The 23,677-nt window shown below is 29.0% G+C and overlaps 1 protein-coding gene across 10 annotated transcripts in view; it reads right to left on the reverse strand.

The window, feature by feature from the left end:
- LOC117181427 (kinesin-like protein unc-104) overlaps positions 1-23,677 on the reverse strand; it is an 81,832-nt gene that overhangs the window by 52,679 nt on the left and 5,476 nt on the right. For 6 of the 10 annotated variants that reach the window (XM_033374069.1, XM_033374068.1, XM_033374073.1 and 3 more), the window contains exons 2-8: positions 18,609-18,762; positions 7,392-7,474; positions 5,666-5,744; positions 2,899-3,244; positions 2,494-2,749; positions 2,374-2,376; positions 120-277 (exon numbers count right to left, since the gene is read on the reverse strand). In XM_033374069.1, the coding sequence (XP_033229960.1) occupies positions 120-277; positions 2,374-2,376; positions 2,494-2,749; positions 2,899-3,244; positions 5,666-5,744; positions 7,392-7,474; positions 18,609-18,708 (1,025 nt within the window). In that variant the 5' untranslated portion in view covers positions 18,709-18,762. Of the gene's footprint in view, positions 1-119; positions 278-2,373; positions 2,377-2,493; positions 2,750-2,898; positions 3,245-5,665; positions 5,745-7,391; positions 7,475-18,608; positions 18,763-23,677 lie in introns of those variants that run through there. The other 4 variants (XM_033374075.1, XM_033374066.1, XM_033374074.1 and 1 more) reach the window with 2 other exon arrangements.

A 23,677-nucleotide genomic window follows, 5' to 3' on the forward strand; every position in this document is an offset into this window, starting at 1 on the left:
CGCCAATTAGCACAAATGGTAAGTTCCGACAGTGCCTACAAGTGTGCCTACTGGCCGCTAAATGGCAATACCGGTTTCATATGTATACACCTGGTATGTACATGAGATCAAAAGTCTACCTGAGAGTTGAGAGCGTCTCGTCGTAATTTATATCAGCGGGGCTAATTGCAGCGATCATTGCAGTCTTCGAATTCCCTCCCAAATTTTCTCGAAGGAGCCACGTTAAAACTGAATCTCTATAGGGTATGAAATCTGCCTTCTTCTTCTTTTTGGTAGCCTGGAGAAAAAACCAAATTCGAAAAACCAGTTGCCTTCAAATTGTTTAAGACTAACACCTTACAGAATCCTATAATCTCTTTGAGTCTTTAAACAATTGATCTAGTAATTTCATTAAAACTTTAATATCTTTGCAAAATTTGAATTTGGAATAACTGAACTAATTGTGATAAACTTCCAGGACTCGGACAAACATAAAAAAATAGTGTTAATAGTGGCATAAATTTTGAAAAATAGAGGTAAAATACTGCTGTACTAAGGAAAAGTTTACGTAATTGACATTCTCGTTTAGCTCGACTTTATAATTGCCAAGTATAAGAAAATAAATTGTGATCGCTAAGCCCCTTACGCAAGTTTATTCTTAGTACGGCAGAATAGTGTCATATTTTTTCATAATAACTTTATTATACATAAATCACGCAGTTATTGGATTACCTCGAGTGCTTTTGAAAAAGTCACATAAGTGACGTAAGTCGCATAAGGTTTCGAAAAAAGTATTTCTTTAGTAATAGCTACAAAGAACTGAAGTTTCACATAAAGAACAATTGAAGACATGATAACATTTTAAAAAGACGCGCTACAAAAGCAGTTATTATTTTTTCCTCACAATTTTTAAATTAAAATATAAAAGTCATATTAATAAAAAATGGTGTATTTCATAGTCACTATTTTCTAAAATAATAGAAAATAAAAGCAAACACAATATTATTTTCCATAGTGATGAAATAAATTGATATCTTAACTTCAGAACTGATGTAAAATATTTTTGTACAATATATAAACGATCAAACCGTTGAATTTTGGTTATGAAACCCCAATTTCTAAGAAAAAATACTACTATAACCTAAATATAATAAAAACTGTAACTTTAATTTTTAAATTCAAATGTATTTTGTTTAAAAATAATCAGTTTTCGGTGAAAGACTCTAAGTAATGTTGAAATACTCTAAATAACCTGCGAAATCTGAAAATAATTAATTAATAATAGCAATTCCAAACGAAAAATACTAACATCACATATAACATAGCCAAAAGTTGTTTAAAATTGTTTAAGATTTTTAGAATAACTTAACATTTACAAAAACTGTAAATTAAAAAAAAACGAGCATTACCTATCATTTTTCTAATTTCTTACGCCAACCAAACATAGAAGAATAATCTCAGGAAACGAAATTAATTAAACTCTTATTTAAAGTATTTGCAAAGACATAAAGAAAATGTTTGCAAATTAATATTATATTTCTCTTCAAAATTTTAAACTTGTCAACTTGTACTATTTTACAGTGAGCACTTTATTTTTTTTGGTCAATTTAATTCGTTTCCAAACTCGAATATTTTCTGCATGAACTCTTATTAATTGGAAAGAAATTTTAATTTTAAATATGTATTTTTAAATCAGAAAACATTTGAATCGGAAATGTGTGTTTTTAATAAAAAATGAATTCTTTTATTTAACATAGTTTATTCTTGAAGTCATTCAAATTCAAATACATTATTAAGAATGCTTTTATTTTTATATTTTTTACTCTTGATTATGAGGAGATCAAGTTGCTGTTTGTAAAAAACTCTTTCAATCCTACATTATGAACATTTTTAAGAATATTCAATGCATTAAAATTTATGCACAATTACGACTTCTGTTTGGAAATCACACATTACAGAACGATTGGAATTCCTGTGAATTTGTGTATTCTTTAATAATCTAATTTTGAGTTATTGGATTTCAAATGTTTTTAACTTTCAAATGTTCAGCCGATACGTCTTAAAAATTAAAATGGTACAATTTTAAAAGACTTTTTTCAAATTTATACAATTCGAGGCCTAATATATAAATAAATAACAGATTATTTTCAAGTATTCTAAATAAATTGTTTGAATCCTTCGCGACAATTTTCCGGTACATTTTTCTGTACTTGAAATGGTAAATATTTTATTTTAGCCATTTTTTTCTTCAAAATAGTGGCATCGCTAAAAAAAGCGTTAAATAGTGCCACTAGTGGCATGAGTCCGAGCCCTGAATTTGTGATAAATAGATTAAAATAAGCAGAGATATGATTGTTTTCTGGCATTAGTTAGCAAGCAAAAGCAGAAACTTACCGCCTGTTTTTCCAATTTGATAAGAATGCATAAGGGAAAGCGATAATTTAGCAATACAAAAGGATAAAATGCGTAGTTTTAATTATTTCCAATATATTCTTATAAAGAAGTTAAACTTACGATTTCAGCTAATGCACTAATAACTTTTCCAAGAGTCGTCAAGCTTTTATTGATGTTTGCACCCTCTTTTAATCTGGTACCCTTTGCTCCTGTCGAATCGGCTCTTTCCGAACCAGCCAAATCTACCAACGAAATTTTACTGACTTTTTCGGTTACTAATCCTGTTGTGGAATCTTGCCTCTGTTGTGTGAAGAAAATTGTGAAGACTGCGTGCGATCTACTCGAGGTTTCGTTCATGTTGGTGGCTGCAACAGTCCTGTAAAAAATAGAAAGCCATTTAGTCACACTATAAGAGAAATTAATTAGGTAGAAGTAAAAGCCTTTCATTTATAATTATAGAATATTGAGTAGCTTGAGAATAAAAAGTATTGCTGTCAAGTGAAATTCCCGGGACATTTTACAAACCTAGCTTTATTTCCCTCATCGATGAGGTCATGAATGTCTTCATAGGACATCACAGCCAATTTAGAGAGATCCTCGACGTAGGGTCCTAAAAGGGGATGTTCCCTCACTCTAAGATTTCCCTTATTTTTTGGATTAAGAAGATCCCGAACTCTCTCGCAGTAGATCTCCATATAACTGACCTCAACTGAGTGTTTTAACTGATCACTCGAGTTCGAGTTGATTTTGCTAAAGAGATCCTTACAAATTTGTGGAATGATGCCCTCCTGGCCTTCCTCCTGTTTTCCCATCATCGTATAAGATTTTCCAGCCCCGGTTTGGCCATAGGCGAATATACAAACGTTGTAGCCTGAGAATGCATAAAAAATACTTGTCAGATAGATAAGGTTATCAGGTTCTCAATAAACTGGCCATAAAAGGCGAGAATGACTTGGATAGTAAAGTATGCCATTGAATGGAAGAACCTTTCAGGTATTATATGGCTTATCTCGAGGCATTTAGTAAATGCGAGTGGATAATATGGAACCATAACCACAAGGGGATCCGAATTTTCCTCGGGCGATGGTCAATATTGAGACTTTTCATCTTTAGAAATATAGAGTGGGGAATTGGAGATGGGTAGCAAAAATTTCGTTCTTTTTATTTCAAAAGTTCGTATTGTAAAGTGATTCTAACGAAGTTAGAATTCTAATTTTTTTATAAAAAAAAAGGAAGGGAACTGTACTTTATGATTCGGTCATTATAAAGATTTCAGGGATTTGGTTGGTGTGTTGGTTTTGAAGAAGGGCACCTCCTTTTCAATCAAGATTTTAAATCAACTTGGTGAGGATTTGGATATTCTGGAATTTATAAATCAATTACAACAATTTAAAATTTGAAGGTCCATAGTGTCGGAACCAATCTTGATTTAGAAGCGATTCTTTGTTAGAAAATAAAACTTTGAACCAACATTCAATAATAAGCAATTATGAGCAAGCCAGAATTGAAAATATTTATAATTTAAAACTTTATTCTTTTAGGGATTGAAATTTCTAAATGACTTTTCTATGAACTTTCAACGTTTAAATATGGATTTTTTCGGTTTCAAATGCTACCAATTTTGAACTTTAAAATTTGCAATAGTTCTCGGTATTTTTTATTGTTCGATTTTGTTAAACGCTACAACTCAAAATATAAAATCTTTAATTCACTAGTAATTATGTGGACTTGAAATATTAAATTTTAAATTATAAAGATGTTAAATTATGCCAACTATTGAACCCTCCAATTCCACAGGTTTATTATTATTTGGATTAAACGGATTGCCTCGAATTACAATTGCATTACATAGAATGACAATGGTTTATCACATGGTATCTACGAATAAAAGTTTGTTATCTGGGATAAGACGTGTATTAAGTAAGAGTAAACTAGGTTATACTGGATTAAAAGTGGATTAAATCCAATTACAAGTAGATTTACTAGGAATGCAAGTGGATTATCTAGAAAAACAAGTGGGTTATCTAGTAGTAAGAGTGGATTGCCTCTGATTACACTTGATTACTCCGGAATAAAGGTGGATTACTTCGAGCTACACTGGATTACATAATTATTCTGGATTAATCCGAGATGTCTATGTTTACAAATGGATTAACAAGGAATTAAAGTGGATTACCTATGAACACACTAGATCATTCTGGATTACTTGTATTGCTCTGGGTTTTCATTGGATAACTTCGAATTAGGCCTGCATCATTTAGAATTACACTGGATTATTCGGATTGTCACAGATTACTTTGATTAACAGGTTTACCTAGGATTAGGAGTAGATTACCTATAATGATACTGGATTACTCCAGATTAAAAGTAAATTTGCCTCCGATTACAATTGGATTATCTATGATTAAAAGTGAATTACCTTGTATTTAATTGTTTTCACGGATTATTCTGGTTTAATCAATCCATTGCCTATGATTACAAGTGGATTACGTATAATTAAAAGTGGATAACCTAGGATCACACTGGATTATTCTTGATTGCCTTTGCTGAATTTTGAAGTTTAAAATTATAATTCGAAAACATTGAACTTTTATACTTTGAATATTTTAGCTTTGAATTGGTTCACTTTATTACGTCTCTAGATGGAAATGTTTATTTTTTAACTCTTCAATCGTGAATCTTTCAAATTTTATTATTTATTTTTTTATTTATTTCTTTGAACTTGCGATATCGCGGACTGCATCATGCTTCTGATATGCCCCCCCCCCCCCCCCCCCCCCCCCCCCCCCCCCCCCCCCGACCTTTTATCAGGCTGCCATTATTAGTAACTTTCGTTTTAGCTGTTTAAGCCCTCATTTGAGAAAATGTGACCATATATAATGGGCGTATGTATAAAAGTGCTGTCTCCCATATCATACCATATTTCTGATAAGAGAGGCCCTCCCCCTACTGGAGGAAAAGATTATTAATAATTAAATTTGAGAAATCTTATAAATTCCTCATTTACTCATATTTAATTAGATATAGATTATACAGCGGTCAACGAGACCTCACTTCTACGTTAGTGCAAAAACGAAATCACGTCCACGCTTAAAGACTGATTCAACATTACGAAAGTTCCACTTTCCACTTTCTTCTATCAGGTGTGGTGCTTTTTTTTCTTTTTTTTATTAGCCAAGGTGACAGTGCTACATTAATTTCTAATAAGAGTTACTTGCTTGTGACAAATTTTTCACATAGAAACACTAAGAAGACCATAATTATAGATAAAATATGAACTTAAGAATCTCACCTTCAAAAGCGTGCTCCAACATCTCCTCTCCAATATCTTTGTACACCATAATTTGTGAGGAGTAATTATCATCGTTGGTCTGTAAATTATAAGGGAAAAGCAATTTTATCTTGAGACGTACGTGGTTTGATATTCAATGAGAACGAGTGGAGAAGACTGGGCCAGATTTACAACTGGACCAAATTCAAGACGCATATACGAGTCGAATAAGGAATAAGGGCTTAGAACGGAAGTGGGCAAAATGGAAATAGGGCTCCGCACTTCCGGAAGACTGAAGATCCTGAGGGATATCGAGCGAATCTAGCAACCGTATTTCGGTGAATATTTACGAACCTGCAAGAGCGCATTTCGATGTCAAACGTGCTTCGAATTTTCTGCAATGCTATATCGCTCATTTGGTTTTTATTGTTAAAGAAAACAGGACGGAAAAAAGGGAATCCAATATTTTCGTCTATGAGGCCAAAAAAGGAGGAAAATTGTACGTTGTGGTAGATATAAAGTGACTGAAGAATGTCCTTTCTTGGATCTGGAAAATGTTTTCCTGCTCTCATAAAATGGGAAATATTTGTTAATTAAACTTTTTTAAATTCTTTGTAATAAAAATTATTTTATACTGTGGCACTCTATAACACTAAGTGATAAATTGCGCTGTACACAGTAAAAACGAATGCTCGAAATTCGTGTAAATTTAAGAATCAATTCTGCAATTCAGAGGTAGATCTTTTCAGATTAAATTTACTTAACCGGATATGTGAAACACATAGTAGATCTATGAACTGATGATGCCATTTCAAACAAGAAACATTATTTTTAATGACAAATATTTAAAACTTACAAAAAAAACATTTATTGTGACGAAGTTGTTTGTAATTGAATTTTTCCTTACTATTTCTTTATAACATTTTTTTTTAAATGGATGAATTTTTATTTATAATGGCTTATTATTTTTAATTTAAAATTTAATATTTTCTGAAAATTTTCTCATAAACAACTTTCTTAAATGCAGAAAAATTGTACCGAATTTAAATTAGAAAATTTCAAGATTAAAATGTAGTAGCTTTGGTTGATTAGAAATTATTTTTTACCATTAAATTATAATTGAAGGCAACATTGCAAAAAGAAAAAACGTCTCAGAAATTTTGGTTAAAAACATGTTTTTCGCAAAGTTATCGCCTTTTAGAATTTTTCTGTAAGAAAAAAATTTGACAAAATGCATAAAGGTTAATAAAAATGATAAAACTGGTAAATAAAACTAACTACGGCTAGTATTAAAGAATTTTCCGTAACGTGTTAGTCTTACGCAGACGGCAGAGACTTCGTTACTTTGGGAAATTTTTGGGCTCACTCAAAATATTTGTGCTACGCTCATCGAATTTCAGTCAACCTACCCAAGCTTTCCCAGCTTCCCTTGGGCTCACCAAAAATATTTGTTCTACGTTCATCGAAACATTTTTTCTCGTAAAACTAAATTTTAATACGTACTTTATTAAAAAATAAAAAAGTAATACTTTTCAGCAAAAACAACAAATTAATTTGTTTCTAAACTTTTGAATTAACATATATGTATATGCAATAAGTTATGCAAATTTAAACAAAAAATGAGTGAGATAAATGTTTGACTTTTGTGAATCCGGCGTGGAGTTCCTCAAGAAGAACATTGAATGTATTTCTGAAAATATATTTCATTCTCTATAATTCAATAATAATTTTGATTATTTTTACTTACATCCATAGAGAAGTAGGAGTAGTCATAATTAAAGCTTTTGATGGCATCTTTTGTACCTGGCGGTGCTTTCGGATTTGTTATCGCTGAAACAAAAACAAGTAATTATTATAGATATTATATCATTCAAAAAATATTATATATTTTAAATTCTAATTCACATTGGCTTGATGTTAGCATCAAATATATTTATTCTGAAATTAATTACGGGTCTCATATATCAGGGAAACAAACTCGAATATTGGAAACTCTCTCAGCAACAAAGTATAACGATGTAGACATATTGGAATAAAAAAAAAATCTTGTAGAAGAGATAAAAATGTAATGCATTTCTAGTTGACAAGAACCTGTAAAGTGTGAACACTGTATACATTTATAAATACGTTTTATACATATCACATCTATAATATTCCCAGTCGTACACTCGAACATACGGAGCTGTGGCGTTAATTCAAAGTATCGATCACATATTTGCATACAGACAGTGATACGAGCATTATTAGATTCTGTTCTCGTGATTTTTTATTCACTATAACATTTCTCAATAACTGCATTATCTTATTGTTTTTTTTTAAAACATGAAAATCAGATATTATTTAAAATACAATAAGGAATAGAGAAATACGTATATTCCAAAATAAACTTCTTGAATTAAGATTGATAAAAAGTTGGTAAATAAAATTAATTTTTGAAACTTTTTTCGTGTCGACCTTTGAAGCAAATTAATACAAGGCACTTCTGTAAATACAGAATATTTAAACTGATTGGTATTTCATCAGGGTGTCTACTCGACGGATGATTTAAAACTCCCGTTAAATTGTGCATTCTAAAACATTTTAAGAGATTTTAAAATATTTTTAGAGAATTCAAAAATTATTGATTTATAATAGGAAATTTTATAACTAAAATTATAATTAGTATATAGAACATCAGGTAATTTTTGTTCATAAGAATAACAATTCCGATTTAAAACAAAGAATTATATAAAAGAAGTATAATTCTGATTTTAAACGGGGTTTTTTATTTCCTTCTTCTGAATCAGAATAAAATTATTTTTCGTGATTTCAATTTCATTTCAAAAATTCTCTGTTCTAAGTCAGAATTGTACTTATTTATATTTTCTATTGTAATACAGAAATATATTAAAATTGTTTTTTTAAAGATAAGAAGCGGGAAGTTTCAAATTCTACAAAATCTTTATTTGAAAAAGAAGGGATTTTTAAATTCAAACAAATTCTGATGTTAAACAAGGACTTCTCAAAATCTCACCAATTCTTACATGGAACAGGGATTTTAAAATTTTACCTTTCTATAAATCAGAATTAAAATTGTTTTCCAAAATTTGCGTTCAATGTTTAATAGTATAAGAAATTAAATAATTATGATTAAAAATCATAATTTCCAATTGCAATTCCTTACGAAATTTCTTGCTCCAGATACAAAATTGTAATTTTTTATATTTAATTTATTTATTCCCTTTTAAATTATTTTACAAAATTTTCGTTCTATGTCCGAAATTCTTTTTTAAAACTAAAATTTTAATTCTTGACCTTAATTCCCTGTTCCTAGTCACAATTACATTTGCTTCAAAAAATCCCCTCTTCCAAGTCAAAATTATATTTTATTACATTTTCCATTATAAATCAGAAATATAGTAACTCTATTTTTCTAAAATTTAGAAAAGGGAAGCTTATAATTCTGGCAAATTTTTATTTGTAAAAAAAAGAATTTTGTATTTCAAACGAATCCTGATTTGGGACAAGGAAGAGTCGTCAGAGTTCTGGAAAAATTTATATTATTTTTTTTTAGTAAGTTTTAGTCCCCCAAACTCAAAATTAGAATTTCTTTATTAAAAACCCTGAGCCAAATTAGGAATTTTAATTCTTCAGGAAATTCCATGTCCAAAACTCAAATTTTCTTTACTGAAATTATATGTTGTGAATTAGAATTACAATTATTTTCGAAAATTCCTTGATCCAAGTCAGGATAATTTTAATTATATACGTGATTTTTTATATTTATTTTATTTCTTCCCAGTCCTAATACAGAAATAGAGCAATAAAATATATAAATGAAAAATATATATTTTTTTTTTCATAAGATTGTCTAACCTAGAATTTAAATAAAAATGGTCTTTATTTCATGTTAATATTTTCAATTATTTATACAAAAATATTATAGATTAAAAACCTATAAGAAGTAAGTTCGATGGCTAATAATGACAGACACAGCAGTTACGTAGTATGTATAAATAAAAATAAAAATGTGTAGGCTACAGGAGTTCAGAATTCAGGCCATATGTTCGAAAGTAGTAGCATCCGCGCTTTGGTCGGACAGCAGCGCCAGGCGCGGCTAACCCATAGTGTCTATTACTACTGTGCTAAAATAATACGTCGAACTATCGATTGCCTCTAGGATTTGCCACTTCCATGATACAATGGATGTAAAAAATCGTATAGAGTGCACAATAGAAAATAATACTTAAAACAGTAATACCTTAAAATTATACTAATCTTTTAAATTGAGAGAAGAACTTAAATTAAGCAAAATTTTCTTTGAATTTTAGAAGGTGCGAGTATCTAAATTTCACAATTTTATCATAAAAAATTGAAAAAATGATATAAGAATATTCTTAAAATCGATAATACCAGAAAACTTTAATATTTTGTATATCTTTTGTGATTAGTAATACATAATCAAAATCAAAATAATAAATAGAATTCATTAGTTATTTCATTCATCCACTAATTAATTTAAAAGTTAAATAAATTAAGGTCTATTTTACTATAATTAAAATTAATTGAACTGAAAATTGTGATATAAACCGGAACTCTCTTATCTCAACTATATTTAAGTCGATTGCAATTAAAGAAACTTATTTAAACAGTCTGATGAAAGTGAAAAACATTTTTTTTTGTAGAAAGACGTTCTTGTCTTCAAATAATGAACTCTTGTTTCAAGCCAAAAGAATAGGCTTAGAATTTATAGTTCTAAAATAAAAATTAAGCCTAAATTGATACCTCCATGCTAAACTCTCCATTCTAAGATTAGCAGTCTAAAACTCTCCAATCTCGTGTTGTGTTGGCCAGCATAAAACGAGATTAAGACTTTTAAATGCTAGCCCCAGGTTGGAATGTATAGCATGGTGGTACCGAAATCTAGTTTTAAGACAAAAATAAGCTTAATTTAAATTGTTATATAATGAAACTTTAATATAAGTCAGTCATTTATGTTGTAGGTAAGTATGGTCAAGGCAAACTCATCAATAAACGAAACTAAATTCAAAACTTCTTCTATAGTATATTAAATGGAATTCGATTTCAGCGTTTTAGAACAAAATTTTGGTTTTTAGGATAAATTGGTTTTTTCCTGAAAAAAATGATCTACTTAATTTTAATTAAGGATATATGAAACGGTAGTCGAAATTTGGATATTATTTACATAATATGATCTATATTTCATGAAACATGGTACGAAAAAAGAAGAGATAGATCATTTTAAATTTAAAGAAAAACTGCTTCCTTCAAGTTGAATTTTTCATGAGTGTTCAATAGAAAATAATTTTTAAAATGTATGTAAAGTTAACATATATGCAGATAGATGTTGGGAGACACGCTTCAAGTTTAATTAGCTGAATCGATGTCAACGACTTCCACAGCCTTCGAATCTCGATTACCCTTCTCCGAAACGTAGTAAAGTTCATTGTGCTACGAAACATTACACACTGATAGGATCTAAATTGATGATAGTGCACGTTTTTCCACTGTTTAAACTCTAGAGCTTGAATTTTTCAAGTCTTTTCCAACTATCATATGCAAAATTTTTGAACACATAAAAAACTTAAATCGAATGTCTTTGGCATTTAGAGGCATTTAAAATTGTTTAAGATGCAATATCAAGAATGTTAAAAATGTATTAATCTTCTTGATAAATTATATTTTCAAATAAATTTCAACTTTTTAGAGCTATTTTGTTCAATAAAATCATGTTGAAACCCATATCGAAACTCTGTGTTGCTGTACTTCTTTCAAAAATTAAATCCATTTGAAAATTTTACTAGGATGGCCACAGAATTTCATTTTGAAAACTACCTAAAATATTTTAATTTTTTTCAAATCTTCAATACCTTACAAATTTTTAGCCACTTGAAAATTCTTTGAAATTTTCAGAAATAATTTTAAATCTTTAAAATCTTTTGGGAATACCTTTAAATGCTTGAAATCTATTAAAAACGTATTGGAATCTTTTAAAATACCCTATAAACTATTTCAAATCCTTTTAAATCTTTGGACATCGCTGGAAACTTTTTTAAACTTTTGAAAGTTTATTGGAATATTTGTACATACCTTAAAATCTTTGAAGACCTTTGGAGTTACTTAAAAAAATTATTGAAATTGCTTAAAACTTTTTGAAATATCCTAAAATCTTTTAAATTCCTTGAAATTCCTTCAAATTGTTGAAATCAATTGAAAATCCTAAGAAATATTTTGGAATATCCTAAATTCTCATAGATCTTATAAAACCATTACATATAGGGCAAGGGGAGGGGCAGCGCCAATCCGTGGGGCAAAGGTGATTTCCTTATAACATGGCTATTATTTTACAATATTAGTTCTACTTTGCTTGAAATAAATCTATTTTATCAGAGAGATGGTGTTACTTACTAAAATCTTGAAAATTCACGTTGCAAAAGAAAAATTATACAGAAAACAGTTTTTACCACGAAAAAATGGAAGTTTCACTGACAGAAATATAAAGTTTTTAACTTTATTGACAATACTTACAGTATAAAAATTTGATATTTTGACAGATAAAACAATATCACACAATCTAATTATATTAACTAGACGTAATTCAAATCCAAAATATAAAAAATCCCATAAATAAGTGAGGCTTGACCGAGGGGGGGGGGGGGGGGGGGGGGGGGGGGGGGGGGGGGGGGGGCAGGCCCGACGAAAATAATATTTACAAGTGTTTAGGTGAAGCACGTGTCACAAGTTTCATCGATAAATGATCGGCAATGTGGAACAGCAACTTATCTTGTGGGCTACATGGAAGCATGGACATAGGAAACAAGGGACTAGGCATGCCATTGCGGGGGTGATGCAATGAGGGTGGAGGTCCGCCACCTTTTGATGTCCCGCGACAAACATGGCAGCGCCCACATGTTTATATTTTCATGCACAGTTTGTCGGCAAAAATGCTCGTGCGCATAATCAAATGGCACATCGTAGGTGGCGGCTCTCCCCACTCATGGAATTCTCCCCCCTCCCGTGGATTCAACCTCGCTCGCCCAAGTTAGGATGGCATGCCTAGTCCCGTGTTTCCTATGTCCATGCATGGAAGAAACATGGACTAGGCATGTCATCCTAACTTGGCGAGTGGAGTTGAATCCACGGGAGGGGGGAGAATTTCATGAGTGGGGAGAGCCGTCATCTTACGATGTGCCATTTGATTATGCACACGAGCATTTTTGCCGACAAACTGTGCATGCAAATATAAACATGTGGGCGCTGCCATGTTTGTCGCGGGACATCAAAAGGTGGCGGACCTCCCGCCTCATTGCATCACCCCCGCAATGGCATGCCTAGTCCCTTGTGTTTCCTATGTCCATGGGAAGAAACTATTAAATATTATTATTATCATCAACCCGGTCCGTATGCAGTTTTCTTGTATTGATACAGTAGAAACATTGCGTAAGGTATGTTTCTAGTAGAATGTCAAGGAATAAGAGGTTATATTACAGCTATCTCTATTTTTATTCAAAATAACTTATTCTTCTTGTTGAATATCTTGAAAGGTAATTTTTCCAATACATAAAATACCACAGAAGCAAACCATCATATTTTCTTCTCTTTAAATGTTTTGATTTTCATAAAAAGCTGCAGATGGCTTTGCCCTCAGGTGAGGGGCAAAGCCGACGAAATACAGCATGTTAGAAATAATGAAATTCCCAAATCATTGTTTTTTCATGAGATTAATATTTATAGAAATATGATATACAATAATGTAGAACTCGAAATAATAAAATAAATAAAAAAATAATTTATTGTTTACTGGTTGGCGCTGCCCCCCCCCCCTCCTTTTCTATATTGCAAAATTCTAAGAAATTCTTTAAAGGGCCATAAAAATTGGTTTAAAACTCTTTAAATCGTTCAAATCACTGAAAATTCCAAGAAAATTGGTTAAATGTCTTGAAAATTTCTTGCAATCTTTTTAAATGCCGTAAAGTATTCCAAACCCTTTCAAACACTTTTTAAATTCTTTAAAACTTTTTGAGCGAACGTGTACAGCATATACACAATATAACACATTTTCTCGCTATACATTTTTCTCTCTTGCTATGTAAAATAAAATCTATATGCTATTTTTTATAATTGTGTATGTAAGCTAGATGCATTCAGACACGCAAGCAGCAAAGCCTTCGCAACTTTCAACGCACGAAAGAGCAGTTTATTGGGAAAGGTTCAGGGCAATGAATATGAATCTAATATTGATTTATACAACTTTGAATACGTTTTTTTACACACTTCAACATATCCTTTAGTTTTAGTTCACATAAAGAATAAAAAGGAAACTCTAAAAAGAGCTGAGAGTAAAAATGCTGGTTTTCAGGCTCACTAAAAAGCAGACAGGCGCCGGGGTCAAATGAGAAATCGATCCTGAACGCGATGAGTCACCGGAGGTCGCGAGATATGTTTCCTGGCAGAATGAACTTTCCAGATTTTTCAGATTTTTTTTGTAATTCACAGTTTTCAGAAAAAATGCGGATCAAATCTTTGGTTTTAATTAGGAATTAGGCCAGAATAAACTATAACAAAGGACGTAAAAAATAAAGACTTTTTTTATAACAAATGGCAGTAATTCATAATTTCATACGACTGAAATTGATAATTATTTCAAATAAAATTTATTTAAAATTTTGTATTCAAAATTTAGATTCAAATCTTTTAATCATTTCTCGAGGGCTTACTTTCAACCAGACAATTACTCAAAGCCCAAAATAATAATTTTGATTCTAATATTGAAAATCACAAATATCCCCCAAACTATAACCAGCCAAAAGGGCCCTTTTCATGCCCACATTTCATCTAAAATAACAATTTTAATGTATACAGTACATTTTTCAGTACAATCTTTTATAACTTTAATAAGCATATTTCATTTTTTAAATTAATATCGGAAAACTGTGTACATATTTTGGTAAAATAAAGGTCAAATGAAAAATCTTTATGAATGAACAATATGAAAAGAAGTTGATTAATTCAAATTTTTCTTGAAATTTAGAACGTTGATTGTCATAAAAATATTTTCTCAAAAATAGGTTATATTTGAAAGAAAGAAAATATTATGAAAGAAGAAGAATTATTTTTAAAAAACCTGTTAAACTTTAATTTAAATTTATTTTCGAAAATGATTCGTGTCTTTTCAAATTATTATTTTCCAATTCCAATTTCAATTCAAATTACTTTTTATATTTAAAATCCAATCTGATTTTTTTGTTTTTCGAACTCCAAGTACAAATTTACGAAGTTAAGTTAATTTATTTAATAAACATTTAATAAAAAAAATAATCGTTAAAAGTTAGGAAAAATCGAATAATTTGACTTATATTTATGTAAATTGGCAAGAATTAAAGGCTTCTAAATGCATTAATAATTTTCACTTCTAACTTCTAGAATACAATAGCCTTGATTTTTCAATCATTTTTTGAAGGGCCACATTTATAGTTTTATTTTTATATTTTTAAACTTCGAAGTGATAATAGAAAGCGCTGCCTTGCAATCATTAAACAGGGAAAAATAATTTGATATTTTTGTTGTAGATATATTTGATATAAATATAATTTTTAGAAAATTAGATTTTCAATTAAATTTAAAGGATTATATATGCAAATTTGACAAATTTATACTTTAACAAACCATTAGACATAGTGGATTAATACGAGTAACTAACTTTTTAATTATTCGCATTGATCCACGAAGTCAGATATAAGTGGCTCAATAAATTCAAATCGAAACTTAATTACAGAATGAAACCGACTTACAGAATTAAATATTTATAGAATTAATAATAGGTACCAGTAAAACTCAATTTGATTAATAACACGATTCTAGAGTTAGAAATTGGTGTAATCGAATCACACACAAGGGTCACGAAATAATAATTGCTTTTACTTCAATTGAATCTTCGCCCTTATTTCCTTACCTGAGTACCGCTTTGACGGATATTGGAAAGCTAAATTGACCGAAACAGTCTGTATAATGAACTAAATCGAAGAAAATTTACAATCCTTTAAAGAAAATAGATCTATCTACCAAACTTTCTATCACACTTTTTGAAACAATTTATTTATAAAACCTAATTGCCTGTAGTGATTAATTTAGGTTTACTTTGCATACAGTAACTCTTTTCAAACTATTTTTTCTTAATATTTTCATACAAAATAGATGAATTTTTGCCCTTATCAATCCATATTATTTTGTTGAAATGCTTCGTTAAATTTTATTTCTGAAAATGTTGGGTTGACTAATGAATAAAATTTGAAGAATGAATCCCTCTAAATGAAAGAATTCATTGTGATTTAAGCCGATATTATTTAAATCCAGAGCTTACAGCGTCAGAGGAGCTGTGGAAGTATTATCTGGGCTTTCAAGCTTGAAGGCTGATTTTAATAATGAGGAAGTTTTTCGCAATATTGAATTCATTACGCAACTTCGTTAAATGAAAATCTTAGTTAAGTTTCATAACACATTAGAATCAATTTAATGAAACCGGATATAGTTGATTCGTGGAGGTAAACAAATTAGACAAAAAACTCAAATATAATATGGTACTCTAATAGTTCAAGAGTCAAATTTTTAAATAAAAAAATTTTTTAGTTAATAAAGAAACAAATTTCATCAACAATTTTCAACTTGTAAGCCAAAAGAATAGGAGATTACTACACAACAGATAAATTTGCAACCAAGCAATTAAATTATTAACCAAAAAGTTTATATTTTTATTTTAAAAAATGACAAACCGAGTTTTCAACAAGGTATTTCAATTTTTAAATAAGAGATGAATTTTCAACTGAACTTATAAATCTTTATCCAAAAAAATTAATTTTTAATAAAGTAGTTCAACTTTCAAACAATGAGTGGAATTTAACGAAAAAATATAAATTTTTAATAAACTCCTTGAATCTTTAAGGAAAAAAAGACGAATCTTGAACCAAATAGTTTCATTTTTAACCAAAAAAATTGGTTTTGTACCAAAAAAGACTGATTTTCAACTAAATGCATAAATTTTCGAACAATTAGTAAAATTTTCAAAAAAGAGGATTAAGTTTCTACCAAAAGATTCAAATTTTTAACAAAATACGTTCATTTTCACTCAATTAGTGAAATTTTTAAATAAGGGAATTATTTTTCTACAAAAAAGTCGAATTTTCAACTAAAAAAGATCAACCTTGTGCCAAAAATTGAATAGTTAACTTTTCAGTTAAAAAATAAATTTTTAACAATGAAAAAATGAATTATTAACAAAATAGTTAAAATATCAACCAAAGAAATGATTTTTTTTATACAAATTATGAATGTGAAACTAAGACAATAACTTTTTAACAAAATAGATTAATTTTCAATCAAGTAATTGAGTTACTACCAAATTGTTGCATTTTCGAGTCGAAAATACAAATTTTCTACAAACAGTGGAATTTTAAACTTGAAAATGTAAATTTTAAATAAAAAAAATATTTTTTCAACCGAAACCAAAAGAGAAAACAAATCTGAAACAAATAGTAGAAGATTCAACTAAAAATGTCAAAAAGTCAAATATAACTTATGAACTTATGAACTTATTGTTTCGAATTAACAAAATAGTTCAAGTTTCAAACGAGTCGTTGAATTTTTAACCATAAAAGATAAATTCTCAGTAAAAAAGGAAAGAATTGATATTTTAACGAAGAAAAGATTTTTATTTCTAATCAAAAAATAATTTTCAACCATAAAGTTGCATTTATAAAAAACAAAAAAATTACATTTCTAAAAAAAGAGATGTAATTGTATAAAAAATGTTCTTGGTCAAGCCCCCCCCCCCCCCAGCCAAAAGACTTTATGGAATTTATGCACGACTTCTAACTAGGTGTTTTAAATCTAAATTGATTCAAATTTTAGATTACTTTTAATTCATATCTAATAAAATTGATAACCTTTTCGGTTATAATTTATAATTGTAATTTCTTGCCCTTTGACCTGCTGAAGCAAAACACTTTAAATTGAAAAAAATAATGAATAATTTTTCGGAATTAAAAATAAAATAACGAAAACAGGTATCCGACGGAAGTGTCTATAAAATAAGATATTTCATTTTGAAAAATCGTAAAAGAACATCTTTTTAATATAAAAATAATATATGTATAGGAAATAGAAGCTTGCTTTTACTATCGCAGGCGTGGGTTTTATTAGGATTTGTTGGTGAACGAAAGACAAGGCAGAGGGTGTAGTAATAAAAAGAACTGGTGAGTCACGGATGCGGACTATCGATCTCAACCCAAGATGGAGCATGCAAGTTATTTATTTCTTCCTACTCTTTTCCAATGTAAGGAAAATCATTTTCTCAAAACATAATATTTCTGTATTTTAGAGAACAATTGCTTTGACAAATCGAAACTAAAAAACTTTTTATTAAAAATACCTATCTAGCTATTGTTTTTTATTTTTAAAAATTACTAAATTCTGTGTACATGATTGTATTCATATTTATTGTGAAAAATATATCACCTTTAAAGAAATTTTAACTAAAAAAAAAAATGAAGTTCTAAATATTTCAGTGTTTGCCCCTCTTTTACATGAATTTACATCAAAGTCTCATTAACCTCCTGCGTGGATCACTAAGTACGCTACGAGAAAAAAAATAACATTCTGACGCAGGAAGATCGTAGTGTAAAAGCGTCACAACTTTATATATTCCTGCAGTATTTTTCTCTCAATCTAACATACATTAGAGGCAGAAAAAACGTTGTAAAACAATTATTTTATATTGCACTGTATTTAATCAAATATACTGGTTTTGAGACTTGAATAATAAATCAAGTAAAAATTTATATTTCAGAAATATAAAACCTAACGTACAAAAGACATAAAAAGTACCTTGAAAAATACTTCAAATAGTATAGTATAAGGTATTTTTTACACATCGGGAATTATAGAATTTAAATAGAAATTTTTTACTCACAGGTGGTGTTTCCATTCATCTCGATAATACATTGTGCATCGCGGCATATTTCTCGGTTATTGAAGGGACGAACCCGCACCGCCACCTTCACCGACGACATCTTTTCTTTCTTTCTAACAATCCACTTTATCGAAGTCTTTCTTCAAATACCCCTCTGCAATAAAAAAGAAAGAAATACATTGATGAGTAAATTTTTGTTAAGAAAAAGTATTCTATCAAATAAAAGAAGTATCTACCACCCTCAACCATGTAACCCCTTCGCAGCTCCCCCAATCATTTTGCAAAATCGAGTACGGCAACCTTACAAATGTCCTCGGTCTAAAATAAAAAAACCTACTAATTTTAGATTTCGAGTTTTGAAACAACTTTCAGTCAAAAAGAATAATAAATGTTATAATTATAAAGCTTAAAATTTCAATTTGAAATACATATTTGGTGTTACATAAAAGTGAGGTAAATAAAAAGTTATGGAAGGATCCAAACCAAATATTATTTGTATTTCGAACTATAGTCAAACTAAAAAATTAATTCAATTCATTTTGCTAGTAGCCATTCTTATTTGAATGTCTACATCGCAATATTCTTTTTTTTTATTTAAAATTAAATGTTCATATATGCGGCACCATTTCTCAAGAGGTTTCACCCCCAAAAACGAAGTCATCCGATTAGCTGATTGACGTTCTATCCGATAACATTTAGTACAACTTTTTTTTCAACAAATATTTGGTGAAGTAGGGGGAGGGGTACGAGTGTTAGACTTTTGATGGGAAGGCTCTTCTTCAAACGTATATAACTTCTTTCCTTTCCCATAAAGCAAAATTTTACTTAATATGTTTTCGACCGACTTTTTTATGATCTTTCAACTGTTTATTATCATTTTGAAAAAAAAAAATAAACCTCAGCCTGAAATAAACAAATGTATCAATTTTATTTTTTCCAATTTTGAAACAATTACAATTAAATTCAAACTTGTTTTTCATTAAAATGACGAAAAATTGACAATTATATCTGATATTACGGAATTTTCCTTACACCGACACATTTCCAGCTCATTCGGATTAAGGAAATTCCCGCAACTGCACGTGTAGTGAATACACAACAAAATATTATACTAAAGAATTCTATGAAAGTTCGGAAACTTTCGTTTTAATAAAAGTAAAACAACCAAAAATTATTTAGAATACATACATTAATATATTTTGATTTCGATGCAAATTTGTTACTTCCCAATTTTTTAAATAAGAAAAATTTAATTCAAAAACTAAAAAAAGAAAGTTTGATAAATTTAATAATAAGAAAGTAAGATTTTTCTGGATTTATGTCTATCAGATTGAATCTCCTATTTCAATTCGCTTGTCGCATGTTTTTGTCTTAATTTTTTTTTTGCAATAAACTCATTTTGTATATTATAGGGTAAATAATCGCTGCGAGTGAAAATTTGGATTGCTTACTAAATAGGGGAATTCCAAAAATATTAAATAATCTTTGACGACCCATTTTTATAATATCATAAAATAATCTTTTGTGGCTTAAGCCGAATGTTTCAATTTGTGATTATTGTGAGTAGATTTTCAATAAAGAAGCTTTAAAATCCTATGTAATGACAGGAATGTTTTAAAAGAATTCGACCGCGTGTCTGAATATTATAAAAATATAATTGTTTGAACTTCAAAATATATTTAATGTAATGGTCCCGAAATGAGTGTTTTATCTGATACCAAAAAGTGATTGTTAGACCCAGTAGTCCAAGAGAGGTGAGATCATCCATGCTACTAATTATAAGGCGTTTAAATTATCGTATTTTTTGTGTTAAATGAAAGTAAGGAAAAAGAAAATGTTATGGAATTGTTGAAAGTAAATATTACTTGTATTTCAAGTTGGGTTTAAAATTAGAAATTAATTAAATTAACTTTGCTATATATGTCATTCTTATTTGGATGTCTCAATCGAAGATTTTTTTGACGTATTTATTTCAATTTAAATGTTTATATATTAGCTTTGACAGTACTTGCAAATAAATAAAAATAGCGAAATCAAGAAATGTTTATGATAATAAATATCAAAAAAACGTTTTCCAACCCAAAAAGATTTCTGATCGTTTAATCAATGATCGCCACAGAAATAAACTAAAATCCATCATTTTTTTAAGAGTGTAATAATACCCAAAATGAAAAAATGGTTGGTTTCAGCCATTTCCACAAAATGATAATTTAAATTTTTTAGCTTTGAAACTTTAAAATCTAGACACTTTTTCAATGCTGGGATCTGAGTTTGAGTTTAAATGTTAAATTGAAGAGGAATGTCAAAAAACAATTGATTTTTAACTCTTTAAATTAAATAATAGCACAGAGATATAATTATTATATATGATATAAAAGATTATAATTTGGAAACCATATCTATAGAACGAAATGCTTTCAACTTTAATTTTAATTAACTTCGTGTGTCTTTTAATCATGAAATATATTGAAAATTCCAATTCTAATTTATTTCACTAAGTTATCAAAGTAATTAAATTTACAAATTTACAGGTTATGTAATTAAAATGTAAAAAATATCTTTTTTATTTAAAAAATGATCTAAACAGGGTAAAATAAAACTGGAATGTATATTAGTGGCCGTATTAAAACTACGTCATACTGTAGAGGGGGGGCAATGCAAATATAAATGTGAATACATTTTTTCTCAAATGCTTGAATAAATGAAAATTAGTGATTTTATTTTAGAAATAAGGCATCTATTTGCTTACTTCACTCTTCCACCCATTGCCCTCTTTGTCCATTTCTGAAGAATTCCTTTTTTTATCTTGTTTTCAGGAAACTTCCTGTTTTTCGTTTTTCGCTTAAATGCGGACCTTGTGAACTGAATTAATATAATGCAACAGAAAAATTTAACCATTTTTCGTTAAAGGTTAATTTTTTTAAATTTGTAACCGATTTTTTTTTAATGTATGTATGTATTTAATCTCTCCCTTTTACGGGTTTGAGGGCCACCGCTCCCTGTACATATATTTACAATTCCATCCTTAGTCTAACTTAACTAATACTTATATTCTACTCTTTCGCATTACGCAGGATAAGCAATTTTGTTGAAAATTCATTTTTTTGTGTTTAAAAATAAACTGTTTTATAGAATTTTCATCTTTTTGACTTAAAAATCCAACTCTTTGGTTGAAAATTCTTTTGGCTGAAAACTCTTCTTTTTGGGTTAAAAATCTTATTATTTTCTTAGAGAATTCAACTATTTATCTGAAAATTACCTTTTTTGGTAAAAAAAAATCATATTTTAGGGTTCAAAATTCAACTTTATTATAGAAAATGCATCTCTTTGACTTAAAAATCCAACTCTTTGAAGAAAATTCTTTTGGTTGAAATTTGTTTGGGTTGAAAATCCTATTATTTTGATTGAAGATAAAGCTATGTATTTGGAAATGAAATTTTCAATTAAAAATTCATAATTCCAGGTGGTAAATTCAACTTTTTTATCCACCTTTGCAATTTGAAAATTCAACAATTTGGCTAAAAATTTTCTTTCTGCCTTGAATGAAAAATCTTGGTTGATAATTTATCTCTTTGGGTAAAAAGTGTATCCTTTACGATAAAAATTGCAGCTGGGTTTAAAAATTAATCTTTTTCGTTCAAGGATTCATCTATTTTGCTGAAAATTTATCTTTCTGGGTCAAACTCAACTGTTTTTGAATTAAAATTGCAATCTTTTTTGTTTAAAATATCAGCTATTACATTTTTTGTTCATAATTCTTCTCTTTGATTTAAAAGTAAAATCTTTTTTCACTATTATAATTTTCTTTGAGCATTAATCTATTTTAATTGAAAATTTAATTACTTTTTCAAATCTAAACTTCTTTGGTAACAATGCATTGTTAAGAATTCATCATTTTTGGTTGAAAATTAATTTCATTGGTTAAAATATCTACTATTTTGTGAAAAACTCAACATTTTTGGTCGAAAAATTAACTGATTTGTTAAGCATTCGTTTCTTTATAGAAAATTCAACTATTTGGTTGCAAATGCAACAGTTCTGGGCGGAAGTTTAATATTTTTTGTTTAAGATTTCAACTACTTGGTAACAAATTTACCTATTTCGTTGGAAATTCGTCCCTTTAACTTGAAAATTCAATAATTTAGTTGTAAATTAAATGGTTTAGTTGAAAATGAATTTGTGTTTGCTAAAGATTCCAATATTTTCTTAAAGTCGTATTTTCGTTCAAAAATTCAGCTATTTTGTTAAAAATTACATAGACTTCTTAAAATCAATTCCCGAAAATTGGATGTACGCATTGATTCTTGATTTTGACCCCTCAATCCCTTTCGGCGTGCCCAAAAAATCACACTCTAAAAGAGGATCAAGTATTTTGTGGTATATTGATCGTAAATCTTACTTTTGTGTATTTTTATCCGATATAATTTTTAATGGTCAAATTAAAAAGTTATTATATTGGGCTGCGAAGTCTATTAAATTATTATGTTTGTATGTTTTGTATTTTATTTTAGGCGTTTATTAAAATAAATTGAAGAAACAAATTATACTTAAAAGGCGGGATGTGCGGTCTTATTTGTGAGACGGTCCGGGGGGCTTTAAGCTTTCTGTGAGTGACTAAGAAGGGGAAGGGTGGTAAAAGTGTTAAAAATAACGTGACGAAGTTTTTTAACGGACTCTTGGACGTGCGTTTTTTATGTTTTACGAATAGGCCTTAGTTATATATTTCGGTAAATAATGTATTAAAAGGAAAATTAATAATTAACATTGTTATATTATTAATGTAAAATAGATTGGTTTAAATCTTTATCAACCAAAAACCTTTATCAACTTCCACTTCTATTGATTAAAAAAATATTTCTTTGTTTGAAAAAGATTTTCAATTAACTTAAAAAGAAACACATATTTTCAATCAAAAGAAACCGTTTTTTGCATTAATTCAGCATCAAATCATGTTTGCAGAGTAAAGTTGAGTAAATTGGGTGAATTTGAAAAAAGGAATAAGAGAGCAAAAGCCTTGGAGTTGGAACGTAAATTCAAGGGAAAAACTGTCAAAGGAAATTCTTTGATGA

Source organism: Belonocnema kinseyi, chromosome 10 (assembly GCF_010883055.1).
Source record: "Belonocnema kinseyi isolate 2016_QV_RU_SX_M_011 chromosome 10, B_treatae_v1, whole genome shotgun sequence".
Taxonomy (NCBI): Eukaryota; Metazoa; Arthropoda; class Insecta; order Hymenoptera; family Cynipidae; genus Belonocnema; species Belonocnema kinseyi.